This window comes from Balaenoptera borealis (assembly GCF_965194805.1).
Source record: "Balaenoptera borealis genome assembly, chromosome: 2".
In the NCBI taxonomy this organism is placed as follows: Eukaryota; Metazoa; Chordata; class Mammalia; order Artiodactyla; family Balaenopteridae; genus Balaenoptera; species Balaenoptera borealis.
The window spans coordinates 157,590,090-157,610,986 of NC_138867.1; the positions used below are offsets into that span (position 1 = coordinate 157,590,090).

Here is a 20,897-nt window from a genome sequence, read left to right on the forward strand (position 1 = left end):
TGGAAAAATGGGATATCAGTATCTGCCAGAGTTACTGTGAGAATTAAATACAAGTATACGTGGGAACACACCCCACATGGGATGGCAGTGATTTTGGTTTGCGTCATTCACTCTTTCCGGAGCACCTACCTTCTTTGATTGCCATTGCCTCCTGTAGTTTTGTCCAAGTCTCGCCTCCTCTCTTAGACCTTCGTTCGCTCAGCCTTCATCTCCCCTCCCTCCCCTGACAAAGACATACTCTGCCTGACACCCAGCACACCTGGCCAACATTTGTTAAGCCAGCATCTCAAATTCTGATGCCTATAGGGACCAAGCATACACAAAGAAAGCAAGCTGGGTGGGATTTTTACATGAAATCTCCCACTTAAGCTTTAAAAAAATTTTCATTAAATTAAAAAAAAATCTTAACTTTTCATTTTGAAATAATTGCAGACTTGCCAAAAAATTGCAAAAATAATACAAAGACTTCCCATATGCCCTTTACCCAGGCTTCCTTAAATGTTATATAACATTATATAACATCTTATATAACCAAACCGTTTTCAAAACCAGGAAAAGAACATTCTACAGTGCTATTAACTAATGTATAGATCTTATTCAAATCCCATCAGTTGTCCCACTGATGTCCTTTCTCTGATCCAGGACAGCCTGCAGGGTTTAGTGGTCACATTTCTTTAGTCTCCTCCAATCTCTGACAGTTCCTTAGTCTTTACTTGCCTTCATGTCCTTGATACTTTTGACAAATGCTGGCCAGTCATTTTGTAGCATGACACTCAGTTTAGATTTGTTTGATGTTTTCTCATAATTCTTCTGAGGTTGTACACTTGAGCAAGTTCCCCACAGGAGTGATGGGGTACTCTCCCCAGTACTTCATATCAGGAGGCACATGATGTGTCTCCTTACTGGTGACACTCCCTTTGGTCACTTGATTACGGTGATGTCTGTCAAGTTTCTCCTCTGTAAAGTTACTCTTTTTCCCTTTATGATTAATAAAGATTTGGGGGGGGGAGGTACTTAGAAGGTATGGAAGTACCCCATTCCTCATCAGACTTGATTTACTTATTTCTTTATTTATATCTATGTAGATTTTTGGCTTCCTATTTTATCTAACGGGTCATAATCTATTACTGTGATTGTTGATTTTAATGCTTACATTGCCCCTTCTTTGGCCAGTGGGAGCCCCTTTAAGCTGGCTTCTTGTCCTTTTGATATGTCCCATCATTCTTTCTTGCTTTCTGACATAAGAAGACACTCCAAGTTCATCTTGCATTTTCCCTACCCAGCCCTGGAATCAGCCATTTCTCCAAGGAGCTGATTCCTTTGAGTAAAGAATGATATTTAGAAGCCAAGGTTTGAGGTCCAAATGTGCTCATTGCTATCTGGCTGTCACTGTTCCTGCACCCTCTCTGTATAACGAGCTAGGAAGTAAATGTATATGTGATGTGTCTACACACATGGATATTTCTCTATTTGTGTATGCTGAAAACCGTGAATTCACAGCAATACCTTCATTTCCACTCTAACACCATGGGGTTTATTCTACTTCTCTCTCTATGTATACCTCCCTTCCCCAACAGTGAGGCACCCGGCCCCCATTATCCTCACTGTATTTATATATTTGATCAGCCCCCTGTATGCAACCATCTCCCATCTCTCCCTCTCTCACCCTTGTCAGGTTCTGACACTCTGCTCTAGGCCACCCCCCGCTCCTTACCCTGGGCAGCCTTTGACTTCCCATAAAACTCCCAGTTTTGAAATGGTGGCTCATATATTTATTAAACCATGAGGCCCAGTTTCTGGCTGTGGGCCCAGGGTAGTAACCAGGTATTAACTGGACCAGGAAGCTGGCTTGTAAGCCCCTCTTGCCTCTCCAGCATCCACTCCCTCCATTCCCATCCTAGCACCACAGGCAGGTAAACTTAGCCTTCCAGCACGCCAGGCTCCGTCCTATTCTTCGTCTCTGCTTTTGCTATTCTTACTACCTGGACCAGTCTCTGCCTGCACCTACCCTTTCTCCCATCCTCCTGCTCAGACATCAGCTCTTTCTGGAAGCTTCAAGATGACCCCAGGTGCCCTTTCCAGGTTCATCTGGCACCTCCAGCAAACCCCATGGTGGGGCACCACTGCATTCTCCTTTTGATTCCCTCTTTGTCTTTGCTGCTAAACTACAGGTACACAGAGCTGAGGGCTGATTTTATCTCCATGTCTCTAGTACCTAAAAGAGGGCTAGCACATAGTAGGTGCTCATAAATGTCAGCCAAATAAACATTAATCATAGTAACAGCAAATACTGATATAGTACTTTTGGGTGCCAGGCATGGTTCTAAGTGCTTTATATGCACTAAGTCATTTGGTTCTAATCCCTATGCAGTGAGATAGTTACTGTTGTTGCCCCCATTTTGCAGACAGAGGAACTGAGGCACAGAGAGGTTCAGTGACGCTCCCAAGGTCACACAGTGGTGGGGTCACATTTGAGCCCAGGCAAGCTAACTCCCCAGTACATACTCTCTCCTCTAATATGCCTCCCACAGGTAAAGTGGGCAGCATTTTCAGAATAAGGGAGGTGAGTAGGTATGGATAGTTGAGTCACATGAGGCCCCCACCCCTCCTGACCACACTCCCAGCCCCAGTTTTTAGCGCCCTTCGGGGCCTAAGCACAGGAGACTGGTGGCTGAGCAGGTGGGAGAGAAAGTGATACCTTTTAGCTCTGCAGCCTATAGGAATGTTTTCTCCTCTGAGGTCTTGAGGAACCAAGCACCTTTCACGTATAATTAGAGTGAATGCACAGGAGTCAAGTATCAGATCTTAGGCAAGATTTCCAAGTCATTGCATCAGGTTTAGCACGGCACTAGCCTTGTTTCCCAATCACCCAAGAGGAGCCATCCGCCAGCCCATCACCCCTGGAGGGCGGAGCCGCCAGCCTCTTCACCAGAGAGCTGGGAACGGGCTGTGGACTTAGAGCTGCTTGCTCATCAAGTGAAGGGGAAGAAGCCAAGTGCCTGGGAATGCTCTGTGTCAGCTCCTCTGCTGACGTTTCTTTCCCTTACTCAGGGGCCTAGCGGGGTCTCGTAGTAGTACAGAAAAGGAAACTGAGGCTCAGAGAGGTGACGTTGTTTGCCTGACATCACACAGCAAGGAAGAAGACCAGCCAAGATTTGAACCCAGGGCAGTCTGATTCTAGGGCCTTAACCCTTAAAACAACTGGCCAGAATTACACCCGTGTCTGCCTGACCCCAAAGCCCCCAATTCTTCCACCACCACCCCACCACCCCTGTCTGCTCTGGTGGGATCCATATGAAAGAAAGGCGTCTGCTCTGTGTCTGGGCAAAAACCCACGTGAGCTGGAGCCAGGGCTGTCACCAGCCGATGTCAGCCCCAGGCAGGATTTTCTGTTAACCTCCTGCCTTGGAGTTCAGGAGAATCTCCAAGAAGAAGGCTGCAGAAGCTGGGGAAGTGGGGAGTGGAAACAGGAGGAGGCAGAGACAGGAAAGGGAAGAGGGGGCGGAGAGGTGACGCCAGGCAAGAATGCAGCGCCGTCAGAGAACTCAGGAAAGACTGCGCTTGCCCGTTCCCTTCGGCGTCAGACAAAGCCAACGCTCAGGTTCAGTTCATTCCCCCAGTGCTTACTAGGGGCCTGTTGTGCCCCAGGCCCAAGCAAAGGTCTGGGGACGCGGCAGGGGACAACACTTAACAAGGTCCCTGCCCTCATGGAGCTTACATTCTGCTGGGGGCAAGACCAACCAAGAACCAGAATCAGATGAGGGGTCCAGGCCATCTGTCTCAGGGGCTGATAAGTAGTGAGGCAGTGCGACAAGGGAGGTGTGGGAGCCAGGATCCCATGGGGGGCAGGGGACGTCCTTCAGGCCTCTTGGGGGAGCTGGTTCGGGGAAGAATGGCGGCTGCGGGGCACACCAGCCAGCACCATTCCCCCCGCTGCCTGACACCTGCCCTTTGCGCCCACCTCACCCCGTCCCCTTTGCTCTCCGCAGGTTTGACATCTACAGGAAGGTGCCCAAGGACCTCACACAGCCGACGTACACCGGGGCCATTAGTGAGTAGCCCCCTCCTCCCCGTTGCTCCCGACCCTCTCCCCACCCCCCGTACCTGTGCCTGCCCGCCCTCTGCAGAAATGCTGGGCCAGGGAGGGAAGACAGAGAGACAGGAGGAGGGAAGAAATGATGGGCGTCTTGCTGGGCCCCGCCTCTAGTCCCTCAGCTCTTCTCTGTCCTCACTGTAACCCTGGAAGGTATAGCATCACCAGTTTCTGAAAGGAGACACCAGAAATCAGTCATCAAGAGTAGCTGCCCCAGGGACTTCCCTGGTGGCGCAGTGGTTGAAAATCTGCCTGCCAATGCAGGGGACACGGGTTCGAGCCCTGGTCTGGGAAGATCCCACATGCCGCGGAGCAACTGGGCCCGTGAGCCACAACTACTGAGCCTGCGCGTCTGGAGTCTGTGCTCCGCAACAAGAGAGGCCACAATAGTGAGAGGCCCGCGCACCGCGATGAAGAGTGGCCCCGCTTGCCGCAACTAGAGAAAGCCCTCGCACAGAAACGAAGGCCCAACACAGCCAAAAATAAACTAATTAATTAATTAATTTAAAAAAAAAAGAGTAGCTGCCCCAGGGACTTCCCTGGTGGCGCAGTGGTTAAGAATCCGCCTGCCAGTGGAGGGGACACGGGTTTGATCCCTGGTCTGGGAAGATCCCACATGCCGCGGAGCAACTAAGCCCCTGCGCCGCAACTACTGAAGCCCACATGCCTAGAGACCGTGCTCCACAACAAGAGAAGCCACCGCAATGAGAAGCCCGTGCACCGCAACGAAGAGTAGCCCCCGCTCGCCGCAACTAGAGAAAGCCCACGTCAGCAACGAAGCCAAAAATAAATAAGTTAAAAAAAAAAAAAGAGTAGCTGTCCTTGGGAGGGGAAACGGGGGCTCACGGGTTGGAGAGAGACTGACTTTTCTCTTCACACCTTTTAGACTATTTGAGTTTTTGACCTAAGGATGTTTCTATCCATTTAAAAAAATAATCCTCTCACTCAGATTTTGGTTTCTGAATGCCAGTCTTCTACTAAAAGGACCCAGGGCTCCTGGGAGAAGTGACTGATTGCAGGGCTGGGGCAGGAAGTGTACAAAATAAGCCTGGGACACCTTGTGCCAGAAAGCAAAAAAGTGCCCGGAGGAAAAGAAAGGGGGGTGGGCGTGTGTCAGCAGGCCACAGGAGCCAGCCTTAAAGAGGGCAAAGACCAACACAGGGCAATCTGAGTAACACAATAAATAATGGCATTATTGGCTTGTTACCCAAAGAATTAAGAAAAAGGTCCAGGAGTCCATACTGATCTAAATAAATGGGAGGGAAGGGATGAACCCTCCTTATAGAGGAATTCCAAATAATATTCATGAATATATGCCCCTCTGAGAGGTACAGCTCAACTCTCCTCTCCTGGAGTGTGGGCTAGTGACTCACTATTAAAGAGGAGAGAATGGAAAGGAAGTAGTGACTATGGTGGAGACATCCAGAGCCTGCCCCGTCACCGAGTGACAAAGGTTAGCATCAACCAGTGAGGAAGAGGTCACGTAGATGTCACATGCCTGCTGCCTGCCATGGGATTTGATGGGAAGGGCACCTCACCTCCGTGAGGTCTTCCCCCAAAACCACAACCCAGTGTAATCATGGAAAAGCAGCAGACAGCCCCAGCCTGGGGGACCCTCTACAGGACACCTGGCCAAGACTCTTTGAAAGTAGCAAGGTCTTGAAAACCAAGAAAAGACTGAGGAACTGTCACAGATTCGAGACTAAAGACACGATGACTAAATGCAAAATGGGATACCAGGTCTGGTCCCAGAACAGAAAACAGGCACTAGCGGAGAAATTAGTGATCTAATAAGTCTGTAGCATAGTTAACAGTATTGGACAATGTTAATTTCCTCATTTTGACAAACATACCAGGGTTATGTAAGATGTTAACATAAGGGGAAGCTGGGCGAAGGGCGGATGGGAACTCTCTGTACTATCTTTGCGTCTATTATTATTCCACAATAAAGTTTATTTTAAAAAATATAAAAACAAACCAAAAGCACTTTGCAAGCAGGAAGGCTCTACCCACATTTTCCAGATGAGAAAATGGACTCAGAGAGGTGAAGTGACTTGTCTGAAGTTTCACAGCTTGCAGGAGGTGGGCCTCTCCAGTGCTTGGTGTGGGAGAGGGACCCTCCCCATGGACTGTCCCCTGAGCAGGGCCCTGGGGCCGGGCAGTCATATTGGAGTCCACCGCTGCTTCCCAGGGCAGGCCATTATCAGGTCAGGGGATGACCTTGGGGATCCCCGCACCCCGGCTGGCTCTGCCTCTAGCTTAGGTCGTCCAAGCTGCAGATGCCTTCTTGAGTCTGGATGTCCACATCCCTGGAGATGTGGACATTTTAAATTGCTAATCCAGGGAGAGAATTTTTGTAAAAAACATTTTATTCCTACAAAGGGAAACAGGCAGCAGGATTCATGTCCTGCTAGCTTCAGGTCTGGCAGAGCTGGGTTCATTCTCCCATTTAGCAGCTGGGTGACCCTGAGCACGTCACTTCACCTTTCTGAGACTCAGTTTTCTGATCTGGGGGTTCAGTGTGATCACGCCTGTCAAGTATGGGGTACGTGGCAAACTCTCAGTGCTTGGACCGTGCACCTCTTCTTATCACTCTCCTCTTGGAGCCCACAGCCCGTGAGGGTCTGTGACCGCAGAAGCTGTGACGCTTTGTGCCTTGATCCCCACGGAAAAGGTACTCGGGGCACATAAGAGGAAAAGGGCTCGTTCATCTACCCGTTCAATTAGTTTATGAACCTGGTCACAAAAATTCCAACGAGGCTTCCCATCCCCTTCCTACCGCCAACAGCTCAGGCCGCTTCTTTGCAGGCTCTGCAGTCCTGTCGCTTATCGAGTATGTTTAACAATCAGGTCTGTATCCCTCTAGAATTTTTAAAAAACATATTCAGTCTTTGAAATACCTGTGTCGTCATTTTAAGCACAGACAGGAGCGTACTGGCCACACCGTCCTTCCCTGCCCTTTTTTAACTGACACATCCTGCACACCTTTCATTCCAGCGTGTGAACGGCCACCATGTGCTTCTTTCCATTATCTGGCCGACCCACGGTTTATGTAACCAGCCTCCTGAGGATGGGCGTTCTGATTCCAGCTTATTGCTATTATAGACATCCTTGTCCATATGTTTTTGTATCCTTGTATGGTTATTTCTGTAAGGTAACTTTCCTAGAAGAGGAATTACCAGGTCAGAGGGCATGTGCATTTGTGAAATGCAGAAGGTACTGCCAAGTGGCCCTCCGGGGACGTGGTTTGATTTGTAGTCTCAAGCACAGTGTGTGAGAGGGCAAGTTCCCTTGCACAAGAGGAAAGGCGTGAGCACGGGAAGCCAGCCCTTAGCTACCATTTAGTGAACAAATATTTATCAGCCAGGTCTGGGGCCAGGTCGTGTGCCACGTCCTGGGACCAAATTGATGAATGGGTTTCGGTCTTTGTCCTTGAAGAGTGCATGGCTGAGCAGGCAGGCAGATGCAGAAACACACCATTTCATGACGTCATGGTAAGCACTATTAATAAGTGAAGGAACCAGCAAGGGCACTGGAGACTCACGGGTCGAGGTTTGAATTTTGCCTTCTCCACTGAAGTGCTCGTGTGGCCTTACACAGATTCCTTGACTTGCTGGTGTCTGGGTCTTGGGTCCGGTGTCCCCTTGGCTGGCTGCACCGGATCTCCCACTAGCGAGCATCCTCCTGGCGTCACATTCCTACTGTCCAGTGCCTGAGTCACTTTCAGAAGAAGTCTGGAGTCACAGAGCCTGAGCATCTTGCCCAAACATGGATTGAAAAACTCTTCAGTATCATAAGGCCTTTCTGGTGGAAATACTTCCTACCTGCCTTCATGTTTTTTTATTCATTCATTCACTCACTCAACAAATATTTATTTCATACCTCCTCTGAGCCAGGCACTATGCTAGACCCTGAGGCCCCAGGGGTGCTGAGACATTGTCTCTGTCTTTCCAGTCTGGGGACCAGGTAGGGGAAGCAGACACACAGCATGGGCTGCTGGATACTCGGATTCAGCTGAGCAGACTCTGCACTTATCCAGCTGCTAGGTCCAAGCCTGGGACAACGCAGGCAGGTTTCAGAAGGAGGCCTTCCCATCCCTATCCCCCCACCTCTGATCTGCATAGAGTCAGAAGTTTGGGGCCTGATTGCAGGCTTGGAGCAAGGAAGGCAGCTAGAAAACCTGGATTGGCCTAAGTCAGCATTGACCTTCAAAAACACTGATCTGCATAGAGTCAGAAGTTTGGGGCCCATTTGCAGGCTTGGAGCAAGGAAGGCAGCTAGAAAACCTGGATTGGCCTAAGTCAGCATTGACCTTCAAAAACACCTCCCGAGTTTGGGCCTGTTCATCATTACAGCAACCTGTGGGTTGCTGGGGCTTGAAGGTGGGGTGGGAAGGGTGAAAATGGCTCTGAAACATGGGTCAGAAAAGGTGTGAGATTTCAAGTGAGAAGGGTGCTTTGCCCACCTGGCGGGATTCTTTATCAGGAGGCATCACAGCTGCAGTTTGCAGGTGAGAAGGGGAAGGATGTGAGCCTGGGAAATTTGGATTGCCAGCTGGTCTTCTGCAGTGGATTTGTTCAGCAGCTGGAGAAGACATTTGAAATTAATTTCTATGCCATGAAAACAAACAAGCCACATGGCCACTCTGTATAAACTGATGTGGGACCTGCTTAGACATAGATTGCTGAGTGAGCAAAGCACGATTGAAAGCATGTGTACAGGGACTTCCCTAGTGGCATGGTGGTTAAGAATCCGCCTGCCAATGCAGGGGACACGGGTTCGATCCCTGGTCCAGGAAGATCCCACATGCCGCGGAGCGACTGAGCCCGTGCGCCACAACTACTGAGCCTGCGCTCTAGAGCCCGCGAGCCACAACTATGGAGCCCGCGAGCCACAACTACGGAGCCTGTGAGCCACAACTACCGAAGCCCGCATGCCCTAGAGCCCACGCACCGCAAATACTGAGCCCACGTGCCGCAACTACTGAAGCCCGTGCGCCTAGAGCCCGTGCTCCACAACAAGAGAAGCCACTGGAGTGAGAAGCCCATGCGCAGCCACGAAGACCCAACGTAGCCAAAAAAAATAAATAAAATTAAATTTTAAAAAAAGAGAGAAAGCATGTGTACATTATGCTATTTGATTAGATGAAAAACTCATATACCCATGGCAGGACACAGGCTGTAAGGGTGGTACCTCTGAGCAGGGGGCTGTGGGTCGGGAGTGAGAAAGAGACTCACACAGTTTGCCTTTTTATACAGCTTGATGATTTTTCTTATCACTTGCATGTATTACTTCTTCCAAAAAAAAGTAAAACCCTTAAACTCTGCCCTGTACAGCTTTTTCAAAGTTTGGAAGAACTGGGGAGTCATTCTAGTATGCCCCATGTCTGGGTGTGGTTTTGGAGGCTTGGTGGGGACTCTGGGGATGTCCCTGTCCCGCCCTTCACTTGGAGTCTGAGATCTCGGGGTTCCTTTTCTTAGGGCATTGGCTCTAGACCGCTCAGGTTCCTGCCCTCCCCACCCCCCCCCCCACCTGCCACCCAGTGTGTCCCTGGGCCACTCTCTTCCTCTTTCTGAGCCTCCATTTCTACACCCTCACACGGACTCATACCCTCTTTCACACGGGAGTGTGACGTGACAGGTATCTGTTAACACTCCCAAAGCAGGGCATGTGGTAGGTGCCCCACAAACACTTGTTCTCTGCCTTCTTGCCTCAGAATGTTTTTTTTTTTAAATAAATTTATTTATTTTATTTATTTATTTTATTTATTTTTGGCTGAGTTGGGTCTTTGTTGCTGCACATGGGCTTTCTCTAGTTGCAGTGAGCGGGGGCTACTCTTCGTTGTGGTGCGCAGGCTTCTCACTGCAATGGCTTCTCTTGTTGCGGAGCATGGGCTCTAGGCGTGCGGGCTTCAGTAGTTGTGGCGTGCGGGCTTAGTTGCTCCACAGCATGTGGGATCTTCCCAGACCAGGGCTCGAACCCGTGTCCCCTGCGTTGGCAGGCGGATTCTTAACCACTCTGCCACCAGGGGAGCCCAGAACGTATCTTTGACTGTATATTTTGCCATAGATAGATGATGATAATAATAATGATGGTGATGATGACAAATAACCTGGTTTCAGCATCAGTCAGGACGGCTCAGCCAACCAGGTACAGACTCTCAAGAATGTGGCCGAATCAGCAGGTGGTACTGGGAACTTTTCTTTGCGGGAAACTGAGGGTCAACCCACTGGCCAAATCACCTTCCCCAAATCACCACACCCTCCAAGGTCTCCCTGATGAAAATCCTAATAATGAGCTAATGCTTGAGCCATTATTACCTGCCAGGCGTTATTTCAAGTCCAGTTTCTGTGTTGTGGAAATTCTCAAGCAGCCCCATAAGGCAAGTGCTACTACTGGTGCCATTTTACAGATGCGGAAACTGAGGCAGAGAGAGGTTAAGTTAATTTACCCAGGGACACACAGCATGTGAGTAGTGGGACCACACTGTGTGAGCCATTGCCCACGACATGCCTCTATGATAAACCCAGATGAGGCACACTCAGCCCTTATTCTGTATTCTGGGGGCTGGCTCCCTGCCTTATACGAAACCTATTATTACCTCCTGTGTGCCCAGCCCCAGGCCAAGCACTGGAGCTGTGGAGTTTTTGCCTTCCAGGGTATCTATCACTCTAGTGAAAGGGAGAGCCACAGATAACATTTGGAAGGTGTTCAGATAGAGGCAGGGAACACAGAGGAAAGAGTGACCAGCTCAACCTCTGAGGGTTGGGGGAGCTTCTCACCAGAAGGGACATTTGAGTTGGGCCTCAACCTGCAAGGATGAGTAGGAGTTCACCAGGCAGAGAGGATGACCAAGGAGGAGGAGGGAAGATGGAGAAGGACATTCCAGACAGGAGCCATAGCATATTTGGGAAACAGCACGTGGCTCGAGGTCGCTGGGTGGTTAGATGTAGGGGGAGTATCTGGAGATGAGTTGAGGGCCAGCCCCTGGGGCACTCGTTATGTCCTGACCCAAGGAGCGAGTCCAGGGTCACAAAATCCAACCTCATCAAGGGCCAGGCAGGCGAGATAAATCCAAGTGATGTGGGCCGACCCTGGAGCTCCATTCTGCTCTCTCTGCATTTCAGACTTGTAGGACCCCAACTCTTCACTCCCACAGAGAGCTGTCCCTTCTTTTGAAGCACAGCACTGAGTATCCTCATGTTCTCGCCTCTGCTAGGGACATGGGCACAATGTTGATGGGACCACAGCAGGTGGTGATGGAGGGCAACCGACACTCTGCCTCAGCCTTGGAATCTGGGTGGCAGGAGGGGATAGTGGGGCCTGTAACAAACTGGTGAGCTCAGAGTCCCTGTGGGAACAAGGGCTTGAGTGTTCTGGAGCAGCCAGAAATCTGGACTTTTATGTGAAATCTCTGGATTGTTCAATGTCAACTCCAAATTTTAAAATATGCATCAGTCGAGCCAAACAGAACACATCTGTGGGCCACCGATTTGCAGCCCTTATTTTCTGACTGACTTCTGCATGAGAATGCTGTTATGGAGGGAAGGCGGGCTGGCCCCTTGGAGGATCTGCCTATTTGGGGGCATGGGGGTGGGGTGGGGAGGTCCACACGGGAGGGTCAGATCAGTTCCAAAGGTGGTCTACCTTTCTGACAGTGGGGCTGCTTCACATTGAGGCCAAGAGTAAGAAGGGGCTTTGGGGAGGGTCTGTGGGCCTCTGTCCCCCTCCCTGTAAGCAACTTTTCTCTGAGGGCAGGGTCGGGGGGCTGGCTTCCCTCCATCAGTGCCCACCACCCTTAACTGGGTGTCTGTGTTGTTTCTTCCAGTCTCTATCTGCTGCTGCCTCTTCATCCTCTTCCTCTTCCTCTCGGAGCTCACCGGATTCATAACGACAGAAATGTAAGTTACATCGCCCACTGGTGAGGCATTCCAGAGCTTCTGGGGACCCCAGGTGAGAAGAGAGAGGGGCTTCTCGGAGAGAAACCTCCGAACCTTCTACCTCCTGTTTCCAAGCCTGTGGCATCAGTCACTCCTCTGTTTCTTAAAAGGTTTTTAAAGCCAGAGCGAAAACCAACATTGCTTTGTTAAAGCTGAAGAGAAAACTTTGGTTCCCTTCTGGGGTCAGGGAGGCACCTCCCGGGTCCGCAGATGAACAGAAATCATTTGCTCATGTTTGCCGTCCCTGTGTTTGGCCAGTGGGCTTTTTTCCCTCTGAGTCATCACAGGGTCGTTTGATGTTAAAGCTGGAAGAAGTCAGAGAAAAATGGGGGCAGCTTTCTACCCGAGGCGGTGGAGGGGGCGGGGTTCTGACATCGGAGCCTGGCCCCCTCAACCAAGCCCCCTTCCCTGTTCTAGGCCCACACTGGGTGAGGAGTCAGCATGGGCTTCCTGGCAGCGGGTTGACGCACTGTGAATCCATCCCCAGTTCCTAGAATCATCTGTAGTTCAGATAACCAAGTAAATGCTCTGGGGCCTGTGTAACACCGAATGCCATTGGAATTATTCAGTCACAGCCTCATCAGATGCCCCTCTGAGATGAATTAGACCCAGAAGCTTCCTGCCTTCACCTCTGGCTTCCAAGCCTCTGCATTTCCATGTTTATAACCCAGAAAGTCATCACGGGGCTGGGCTCTGGCCACCCACTCCCCTGTCCAACACTGGAATTTTCTTTTTCACTCATGGAATTTCTTGGTTTCCTGTCAGCCACAAGACAATAGGAAACTGAAAACATAGCTGCTCAGCCCAAGATGGTCCTTGTTGCTCTGTAACCATTACCGCCTTAATCCTCAAACAGCCCTGGGAGGTAGTTGTCCCCTCTTTATAGATGAGGAAACTGAGGCTCAGAGAGGTGAGGGGACTTGTCCACTGTCTTGCCCCCCGCCCCCTCCCCCACCCCAACTCGTTTCTGAATATAGCTTCCCGCCCTCTTCTGATGTGGGAGAGTTTGTCTTCCGTCTCTCTCTGATCCTGTTTTTAACTCTGATGGCACCAAAGCCCCAGGAGCCTCATGGAGTGTTGGAAAGAGCACTGGACAAGGCCTTGGGAGATCCAGGGCCAGGTCCTTGCTCAGTTACCACCTGCTCTGTGACAGGTGGCAAGTTGCCAAACCTCTCTGGGTCCCAGTATTTCTGGCCAAACAAGGGAGGGTACATCAGAGGCAAGGCTTCCTTCCAGGTCTGGGGAAGCTTGTCTGCTTCCCAAGACATAACTCCTTGACCAGGCAGGGGTCAGACAAGGAGCTTTGTTCCCCCTGGACTCTGTCCCAGTCAAGTGTGCACCTTTGGGCCACTGGATATTTCACGGGTCATCCCATCATGATTTGGAGGTGGAAGCAGGGAGAGCAGCCAGAAATTGAGACCTGCTGGCATTATGAAGGACCTACTGTGTGCCAGGCACCTGCTGGTCTCTCCAGGTCACACCCCATTCCCTGGGAGGGGGGCTTCTGTGCAGGCCTCTCATGTTCTGAGCCAGGTGAGAAGCGGTACCCAGGTGACAGCAACAAGGAGGGAGCCCTGACCGTATCCCAGGTGCCAGGTGCAAGGCTTTACCTATTCCAGGCAGGGACACTAGCAAGTGCAAAGGCCCTGAGGCAGGGATTACCTGGTGTATGTGAAGACAGAGAGCTGGTGTGGCTAGAGCAAAGTGAGCAAGCAGCGAGAGTAGAATACGGAGCAGGTGGACCCGAGTCAGGCCAGGCTCTGTACACTGCCATGGATTAATGGTGCTCATCCTTGGTCCTGAGCCCTCAGAAGTCAGGCATCAGGTCTGTCCGATTTACTACCGTGTGACTCCATGCTCACAGAAGCCAAAAATGCAGGCGGTGGACACAGATGGTCCACAAGCAAACACAACGGAATGTATCAATTAGTGATAAGGGCTCTGAAGAAAAAACAAAGCAGGGTAGGAGATAGAGAAGGTATGGGATATTTTGTGAGGCTTTAACAAGATTATTGACCTTGAAAGGTGCTTAACATAGTGCCTGATATACTTTAAGATCCATATCCCTTCAGGCATTTATTCATTTCATATTTCTTCCCTGTCTAACAGGAAAAAGGTTGTAAGGCCACTCAGCACCTGTCATGTGATGAGTACTCTGTGAGTGTTAATTTTTTTGTCTCCCCGCCTTGAGTTAAGAAGGGGCCTCCCTCACCTCCAGCTGACATTCTGAGAGGCAATTCATTCAGCCGATCGTCAGCTTAGCCCATAATGAGGCAGAGTGCCTTGGCAACACCCCAACAGGTAAATTTGGACGTCAGAGCTGGTGACTGCAGCAGCAGGAGCCCCGCTGCTGCGTGCAGGGCACTTGAGCAAGCCCGGACAGCCCACTCCATTTACCAGGGCAGGACTCACTTCTTTCTCAAGAGCACAGTGTGTTCCCACTGCTCTGTCCCCTTTCCCTCTCCAGGACTTCCTCTTCCCGGCTCCTGGGGGCATTCTGAACATGCTGGTCCCACCACATCCCCGGGGAGGAAGAAAGATGAGGGGAATCAAAACACGAGGGGCCGTTCATTCAGTGTTTGCCTTGTGTCTGGCCCTGGGCTAATAAGCACTTCCCCACCGGCAGTGAGAGGGCTGGGGAGAGGCAGAGCAGTGAGGGTGAGAAGAGAGACCTGTCCGGGCCAGAGGCTCCATCCATGATGATGCGGTGACCCTAATGCCTCCTTTCTCTCTGCGGCCTTGTGACCAAGGTGCAAGAATTGCCCAAAGGGAGTCCTCGCGGGCGAGGGCTCCACAGGAAAATCCAGAGGACAGAGGATTGCACCTTGGGGTCCTTCCTCTATCAGAAGCTTCTCCGACCCCCGGGAAGCCCTGCTGATCTGGGAAGGACCGCAGGTCACACTTCTTTTCCTTTTCTGGGTGGCTGGCCCTCCCTGGCAGTTTTGTGACCACAGTGGGTTGGCCTCCCCACCCCCGCCATGAGATTGTAACCCAAGGAAATGAGGTCACCTCTGGTTGGATCAACATTGCTCTAACGCTGGCCTGTGGTTATCAGTGACATAAGAGGCTATTCTGGCCCGGCCCGGCGGGGAGGGGAAACCTGTTCGGGTGATTGGACTTCAACCTGGACATTAATCATCCTTGGGAAAGTGGCCCCCCCAGGGTGCTCTGAGGCTCTGTGTCTGTAGGGGAGCGGCGTCTGGCTCCTCAGAGAACGTGGCCACAGAACATTCCAGCCTGTGACTGCCCAGGCTCCGGCTGCTCTTAATTATCAACCTGATGAGGATTTATAACAAGAAAACGTAGTAACTGGAACTCTCCATTGATCATTTATAGCTTAATACAACTCAGACTTTTCAGTTGTGATTTATAATAGGCAACCACATGCCAGCCACCTAAGCTAGCACTTTACAATGCTCATCTTATTTAAAGGTCACAAAACCCCTTGAGCCAAGTACTACTGTTGACATTAGTCTCACTTTATAGCTGGGGAAACTGAGGCACCAGGAAGCTAAAACCACAGTGCAGTTGGTAAGTGGTTAGCGCGAGAGTCAAACCCAGGCCTGGGGCTTCCCTGGCGGTCCAGTGGTTAGGACTCTGCACTTCCACTGCATGGGGCACAGGTTCGATCCCTGGTCAGGGAACTAAGATCCCACATGCTGTGTGGAGTGGCCAGGAGGGAAAAAAAAAAAAAAAAAACACCCAGGCCTGTCTGATGCTAAAGCATAGAATTGGTACCCAGATCCCCATATCCCGTCCTTTTCTGCCCAGAGCATTTTGGAGCCCCACGGACATGGCAGCTGCTGCTTTTTGGTCAGAATAGTTCACTGGGAGACTTGGATGCGCCCTTCTCGGGGGAGGTGGCCTCACAGGCAGGAAGCCATTGCCCACCGAGTTGGAACTTGGACGTTACCTTGAACTGTGTCCTCACACGCTCTAGTAGCAGGCCCAGAGTGGGTAGGCCAGTAACTTAGCCAGGAGGAGGAGCTCGACGGCTCCCTAGGAGCCCAGCTTACCCTCTCTGAGGCCTGGATTGTGAGCCAGGGCCGGGTAGAGAGCCATGGTCATCACGTGGAGGAGCAATGGGAGGCCTGAAGGCTTCTGAGCATAGAGTGATGGGATGGGGTTCGTGCCTCGGAAAGATCACCTCTTGCAAAGATGGGTTTGGGGCGGGGTGACCCTGGAGGCCAAGGCCTGGTGAGGGGGCTGGGCGATGACCCAAGGCAGAGGGGCTGAGGGTCCCAGGGTGATGGCTTTGGAGAAAGGGGGGGGGCAGGACTAGGTGGCTGTAAAGAGATGCTTTGGGGACATCTGCCTGGTAGGTAATAGGTACACTTACTTACACCTGGAACGGTCTAGATTTAAAACTCAAGGTCCCGGAGAGCTTGCTTGCATAACCTCATCCCTGCCCTCCCACTCCCACCCCAAGCCCTTTACTGCGAGCCTCACTGCTGGGTAAGTTTCCATTAGATCAAATTATTAAGCATGGAGGTCAGCGACTTTGGGCAGGAATCCGAAGTATTCAAGTGCTCTTCTAAAAGCAAATAAAATTGTTTTCTGTAGATGTCATTGGACTCACGCCTCAGCCTAGAATTTCAAGGCCCTCCGTTACATTCCACCTACTCTCCCCCCACCCAAACCTCCCTGGTCCCTTTCTTCCTCTCTCCCTACATGGCCACTGCTTACTGACCCCCATGCAGTCTGACGCAGTGTGGCGTCCCCCACCTGGAATGTGCCCCACCCCCCAAACAGAGGTTGTAAGCACGAGCTCTCTGCTACCGCTCAGGGAGCCCTCGTCCGGGGCAGGGCTGCGGGTGGGAAGGAGGCAGATGCTGCAGCTCCTGAGGTGTGGTGGGTAGAGATGACAGAGGGAGGCTTGAGGGACACAAAGGGAGTGGAGCCCTTAGCACCTCTCCTGTCCTGTAGGTACTTGGGCCATGGGTGGGGTAGGGTGGGCATCTGCAGATTATCAGAAAGATGGTGGCCCCTGCATCACAGGTCTGCTTGGGGACCACCTGCCTCTCGGTCTTTCATTGATCCTGCCCCACCCAGTGGAATGTGGTGGAAAAAACATGGCTCTGGGCATCAGTGGCTCCAGTGTCCAATCCTGCCTCTGCCTCTTCCTCTTCCTGGCTGTGTGATCTTAGTCAATCTTTTCTCTACCTTCCTCTGAGCCCAGTTTCATCCTTGTGAAAAGAGAACAGTAACTCCTATTAAACGCTGGCTTGCTGTTTAAATGAGATAGTACTGATATATGTGAAAGGCCCCAGCATAGTGCCTGGCTCCAGCTGGGTGCTCAGAACCGGGACATCTTGGATTAGTTCTAAGCAAGGCAAGCTTTTGCGTGGGCCTTAGAATATACCAGGGGCCTTGCACACATGTTTAATCCTCACCACAGTGCTGTGAGGTAGATCCTGTCTCTGTGCCTGTGATTATCAACTCAGTAAACATTGTGATGTTCATAATAACAATAAAAGTAGTGAGCATTCATTGGGCACATGCTCTTTTCTAAGATTATGTCTATGGTTGTCCCTATTTCACATCTGGGGAAATTGAGGCTGGTGAAGAAGGCAAAGCCCCTTGTAGAAGGTCAGCCAGCCGGTGGGTAGCAGAGCTAGGATTTGAACCCTGAGAGAGCATGGAAATCCAACACGCCGCCTTATTCTTTTTACCCAGAGGGGCCTGTGCTCTGTGCTAGGCCCTCAGACACAAATGATAACGTGCACACCCCTGGCCCCGGGACAGCCTGCAGCTTTACTGCCAAGTCCTCACACAGCCCTGTGAAGTAGCGAGAACCATTAGCCCTCTTTTTCTCCTTTTCTTCCTCCCCCCTTTCCTTTTTTCCTTTCCTTCTTTCTCGTGAGGTATGTGTATGATGTACAAACGGCAAAGTGCACGAATGTTAAAGGTGAAGCTTGGTGAATGCTTGCCTGTGTTCACACCCGTGTCACCATCGCCCCGTCAAGACAACACGTCTCCACCTCCTGGGAGGTTTCCTGGAGCCCCCTCCCAAGTCAGGAACCACCACCACCACTGTTCTGACTTTTATTACCATAGATTGATCTTTCCTATCTTCAGACTTAATAGAAAGCTTTCCCAGTTTTACAGTTGGGGAAACCGAGGCTCAGAGAGGCGAAGCAACTAGTCCCAGGTCCCCCAGCTTCCAAGTGGCAGAGCCAAGAGGTGAGCCCACATCTGTCTGCCACTGCCCCACGGGTTCTCATCACCCATGCTGGTGACAGGAGGAGTCAGGCCCACAAGAGCCCCCAAACAGCAGTGGTGAATCCACAGAAAGCATTGATTTTCCCTCCAGGTGGGCTGATTTCTAACCTCTGTTTGCCTTTTAAAATCAGTTCAGCCAATAACGTTAACTAGCCTTGGCAGGCTCCCGCGAGTGGTGCTGAGGGCAGGCCTGCAGCGCTGGCATGGGGTGGCAGGAGGCCAGGGGCCCTGGAACATTTTCCTTGGACGTGGAAGGCAGCTGTATTGACCTCATGGGGCGGGCGGCACAGGTGATTGAACCGTGTTTATCCTGCAGCCCGGAGCCCGTCCAGAAGGTGCCTGGGAGCAGCCAGTCCTGGCCTTACGTAACCAGACTGGCCCCAAGCTCTGCAGGCCAGTGAGTTTTCCATCTCCTCCGCAGCACTTCGGCCCCTTTCTCTGGGGCGGCACTTCAGCCCCTGGGAGCCCGGGTTCCGTGGGCTGGGAGAGGCCTCCTGGGGCCTCGAGGGTGAGCTCACCTTGGTGCCACACCTGGGATTCACCTCACTCTGTGTTGAGGTCACCTCCAGAGGATTGCCAGGGGATGACATCATCCCACAATCCCTCAGTGACGTGCAGGGGCCCAGCCTCCCAGGTAGGAAAGGTGAGTAGCTTCAAGGAAGAGTCTCACTCAGCTGGGAAGGGAAACTGGGGGCTCTCTCTCCGTGATGTTCTGTTAATCACCCAGTGATCTCATTACTCAGCAACCCTACAGAGCTGCGAATTAAGGCAGGGGTAGAAATTGGGCACTGAAGGCTTAAGAAAGAGCATTTGGCTGTGAAGAAGTTGATTTTCCTCCAGCATAACCTCCTGTGGTCCCCATCGCTCCTCTGCCACTGGCTCATTTGTTCTTCCTGATCTCTGACGTGGGCCAATGCTATGAGCCTGCCAAGCCCAGGCCCCTGTCTCTTCTCTCACACCCTGTGGCCTCAGAGGGCAAGGGCCCCGCTCAATTTCTCCTTTGACCCTGGATGCTGAGAACGAGAGGGAGGGGAGGCAGCGTGAGCCCTGGAGAGCCTGGTGGAAGGCAGACCTGAGTTGGGGTTCCATCTTGGCCAGCTCTTGCTGTGTGACCTTGGGGATGGGACTCACCTTCTCTGAGCCTCAGTTTCCTGGATCTAAAATGGGGATCAGTGGAATTCCCTGGTGGTCCAGTGGTTAGGACTCCATGCTTCCAGTGCAGGGGGCACGGGTTTGATCCCTGGTCAGGGAACTAAGATCCCGCATGCCGCGTGGCACAGCCAAGATAAATAAATAAATAAAATAGGGATCAGGACATTTCACAGGAGCAGAAGGGATAAGATGAATGCATATAGGCCTGATTGGGGCCTTTCCTGGCTTAATGGCCTGGAGGCCCAGCGATCTGAAGGCTAAGCCGAGTCTGTTGCTCTCTTGTCTCTGGAAACATCCTTGTGACCCCACGAGGAAACAAGCTCCAGGTATCTTTTTTTTTTTTTTTTAAACATAATGGTGTATTTTTAAATTTATTTATTTATTTGTTTATTTATGGCTGTGTTGGGTCTTCGTTCCTCTGCGAGGGCTTTCTCTAGTTGCGGCAAGCGGGGGCCACTCTTCATCGCGGTGCGCGGGCCTCTCACTGTCGCGGCCTCTCCCGTTGCGGAGCACAGGCTCCAGACACGCAGGCTCAGTAGTTGTGGCGCACGGGCCCAGTTGCTCCGCGGCATGTGGGATCCTCCCAGACCAGGGCTCGAACCCATGTCCCCTGCACTGGCAGGCAGACTCTCAACCACTGCGCCACCAGGGAAGCCCCAGGTATCTTTTTGAGCCTACCTTTTCTTGTTAATTGAGCATCAGCTGTATCACACTAGGAGCCAGGGGCACAAAGACAGGATCTTAGTAAAAATGAAGTGCCCTTGCCCTGGCCTGACTCATTCTTTCCCAAAGAAGTGGCCATTTACAAGGCTCTCTTAGAGACCAGTTGTTTAGAGCTGACAGTCCTTTATTTTACAGCCTGTGGACAGGACCCACGGGGCCTGATTCATGTTTAAAATAACCACAGCCCGGCCACCTCAAGCACTGCCCCGTAGCTGCCCATTAGGCTGGCCTTGAGAATCGGTGCCCTCTCCCCGTGGGGAGTTTACCTGGGAATCAGAAGTGAGCTTCAGCCACAGCCATCTGGTGTCCACTCAGCGGCTCCTCGGCGACCTTGAGCTCGGCACGGCCGTATGGAACTCGGTACCTTTCCCTCCCCAATGATCCTGCTCCTCTTCCAGAGGCCCCCAGCCCAGTGAATGGTTCCAGAAAGAAACGTGGCCGTCTACTTGCATGCCTCCCTCGACCCGCCCCTGTGCCCTGTCCGTCAGCGAGTCCTGGCTGCTCCGTACACCATACCTGCATCCCTCCCTCCTCTCCATCCCCACCACTCTGGGTCCAGACCACCATCTCTGACCTGTACCACTGCAGCAGCTTCCCAGGTCTCCCTAGTGCACAGGGCCCTCTGGTTGGTCCTAAGCCTCCAGAGGGATCCTATCAAAGTGCCAGCCTCACCATGCTGCTGTGCTTAGGATCCAGTCTGATGGCCTCTGGCCCACCTAACCTGGCCCCCACCCCTTCTCCGACTGCATCGCACCCACTTCCCTTGG

The 20,897-nt window shown here is 51.7% G+C and overlaps 1 protein-coding gene across 2 annotated transcripts in view; it reads left to right on the forward strand.

Annotated features, from left to right (window-relative positions):
• Nucleotides 1–20,897, forward strand: part of ERGIC1 (endoplasmic reticulum-golgi intermediate compartment 1) — a 109,799-nt gene that overhangs the window by 50,135 nt on the left and 38,767 nt on the right. For both annotated transcript variants that reach the window (XR_014241670.1, XM_082381117.1), the window contains exons 2-3: nucleotides 3,990–4,051; nucleotides 11,922–11,994. Coding sequence is in view for 1 of the 2 variants with exons in the window: in XM_082381117.1 (XP_082237243.1) it covers nucleotides 3,990–4,051; nucleotides 11,922–11,994 (135 nt within the window). In the remaining variant the exon portion in view is untranslated. The remainder of the gene's footprint in view (nucleotides 1–3,989; nucleotides 4,052–11,921; nucleotides 11,995–20,897) is intronic.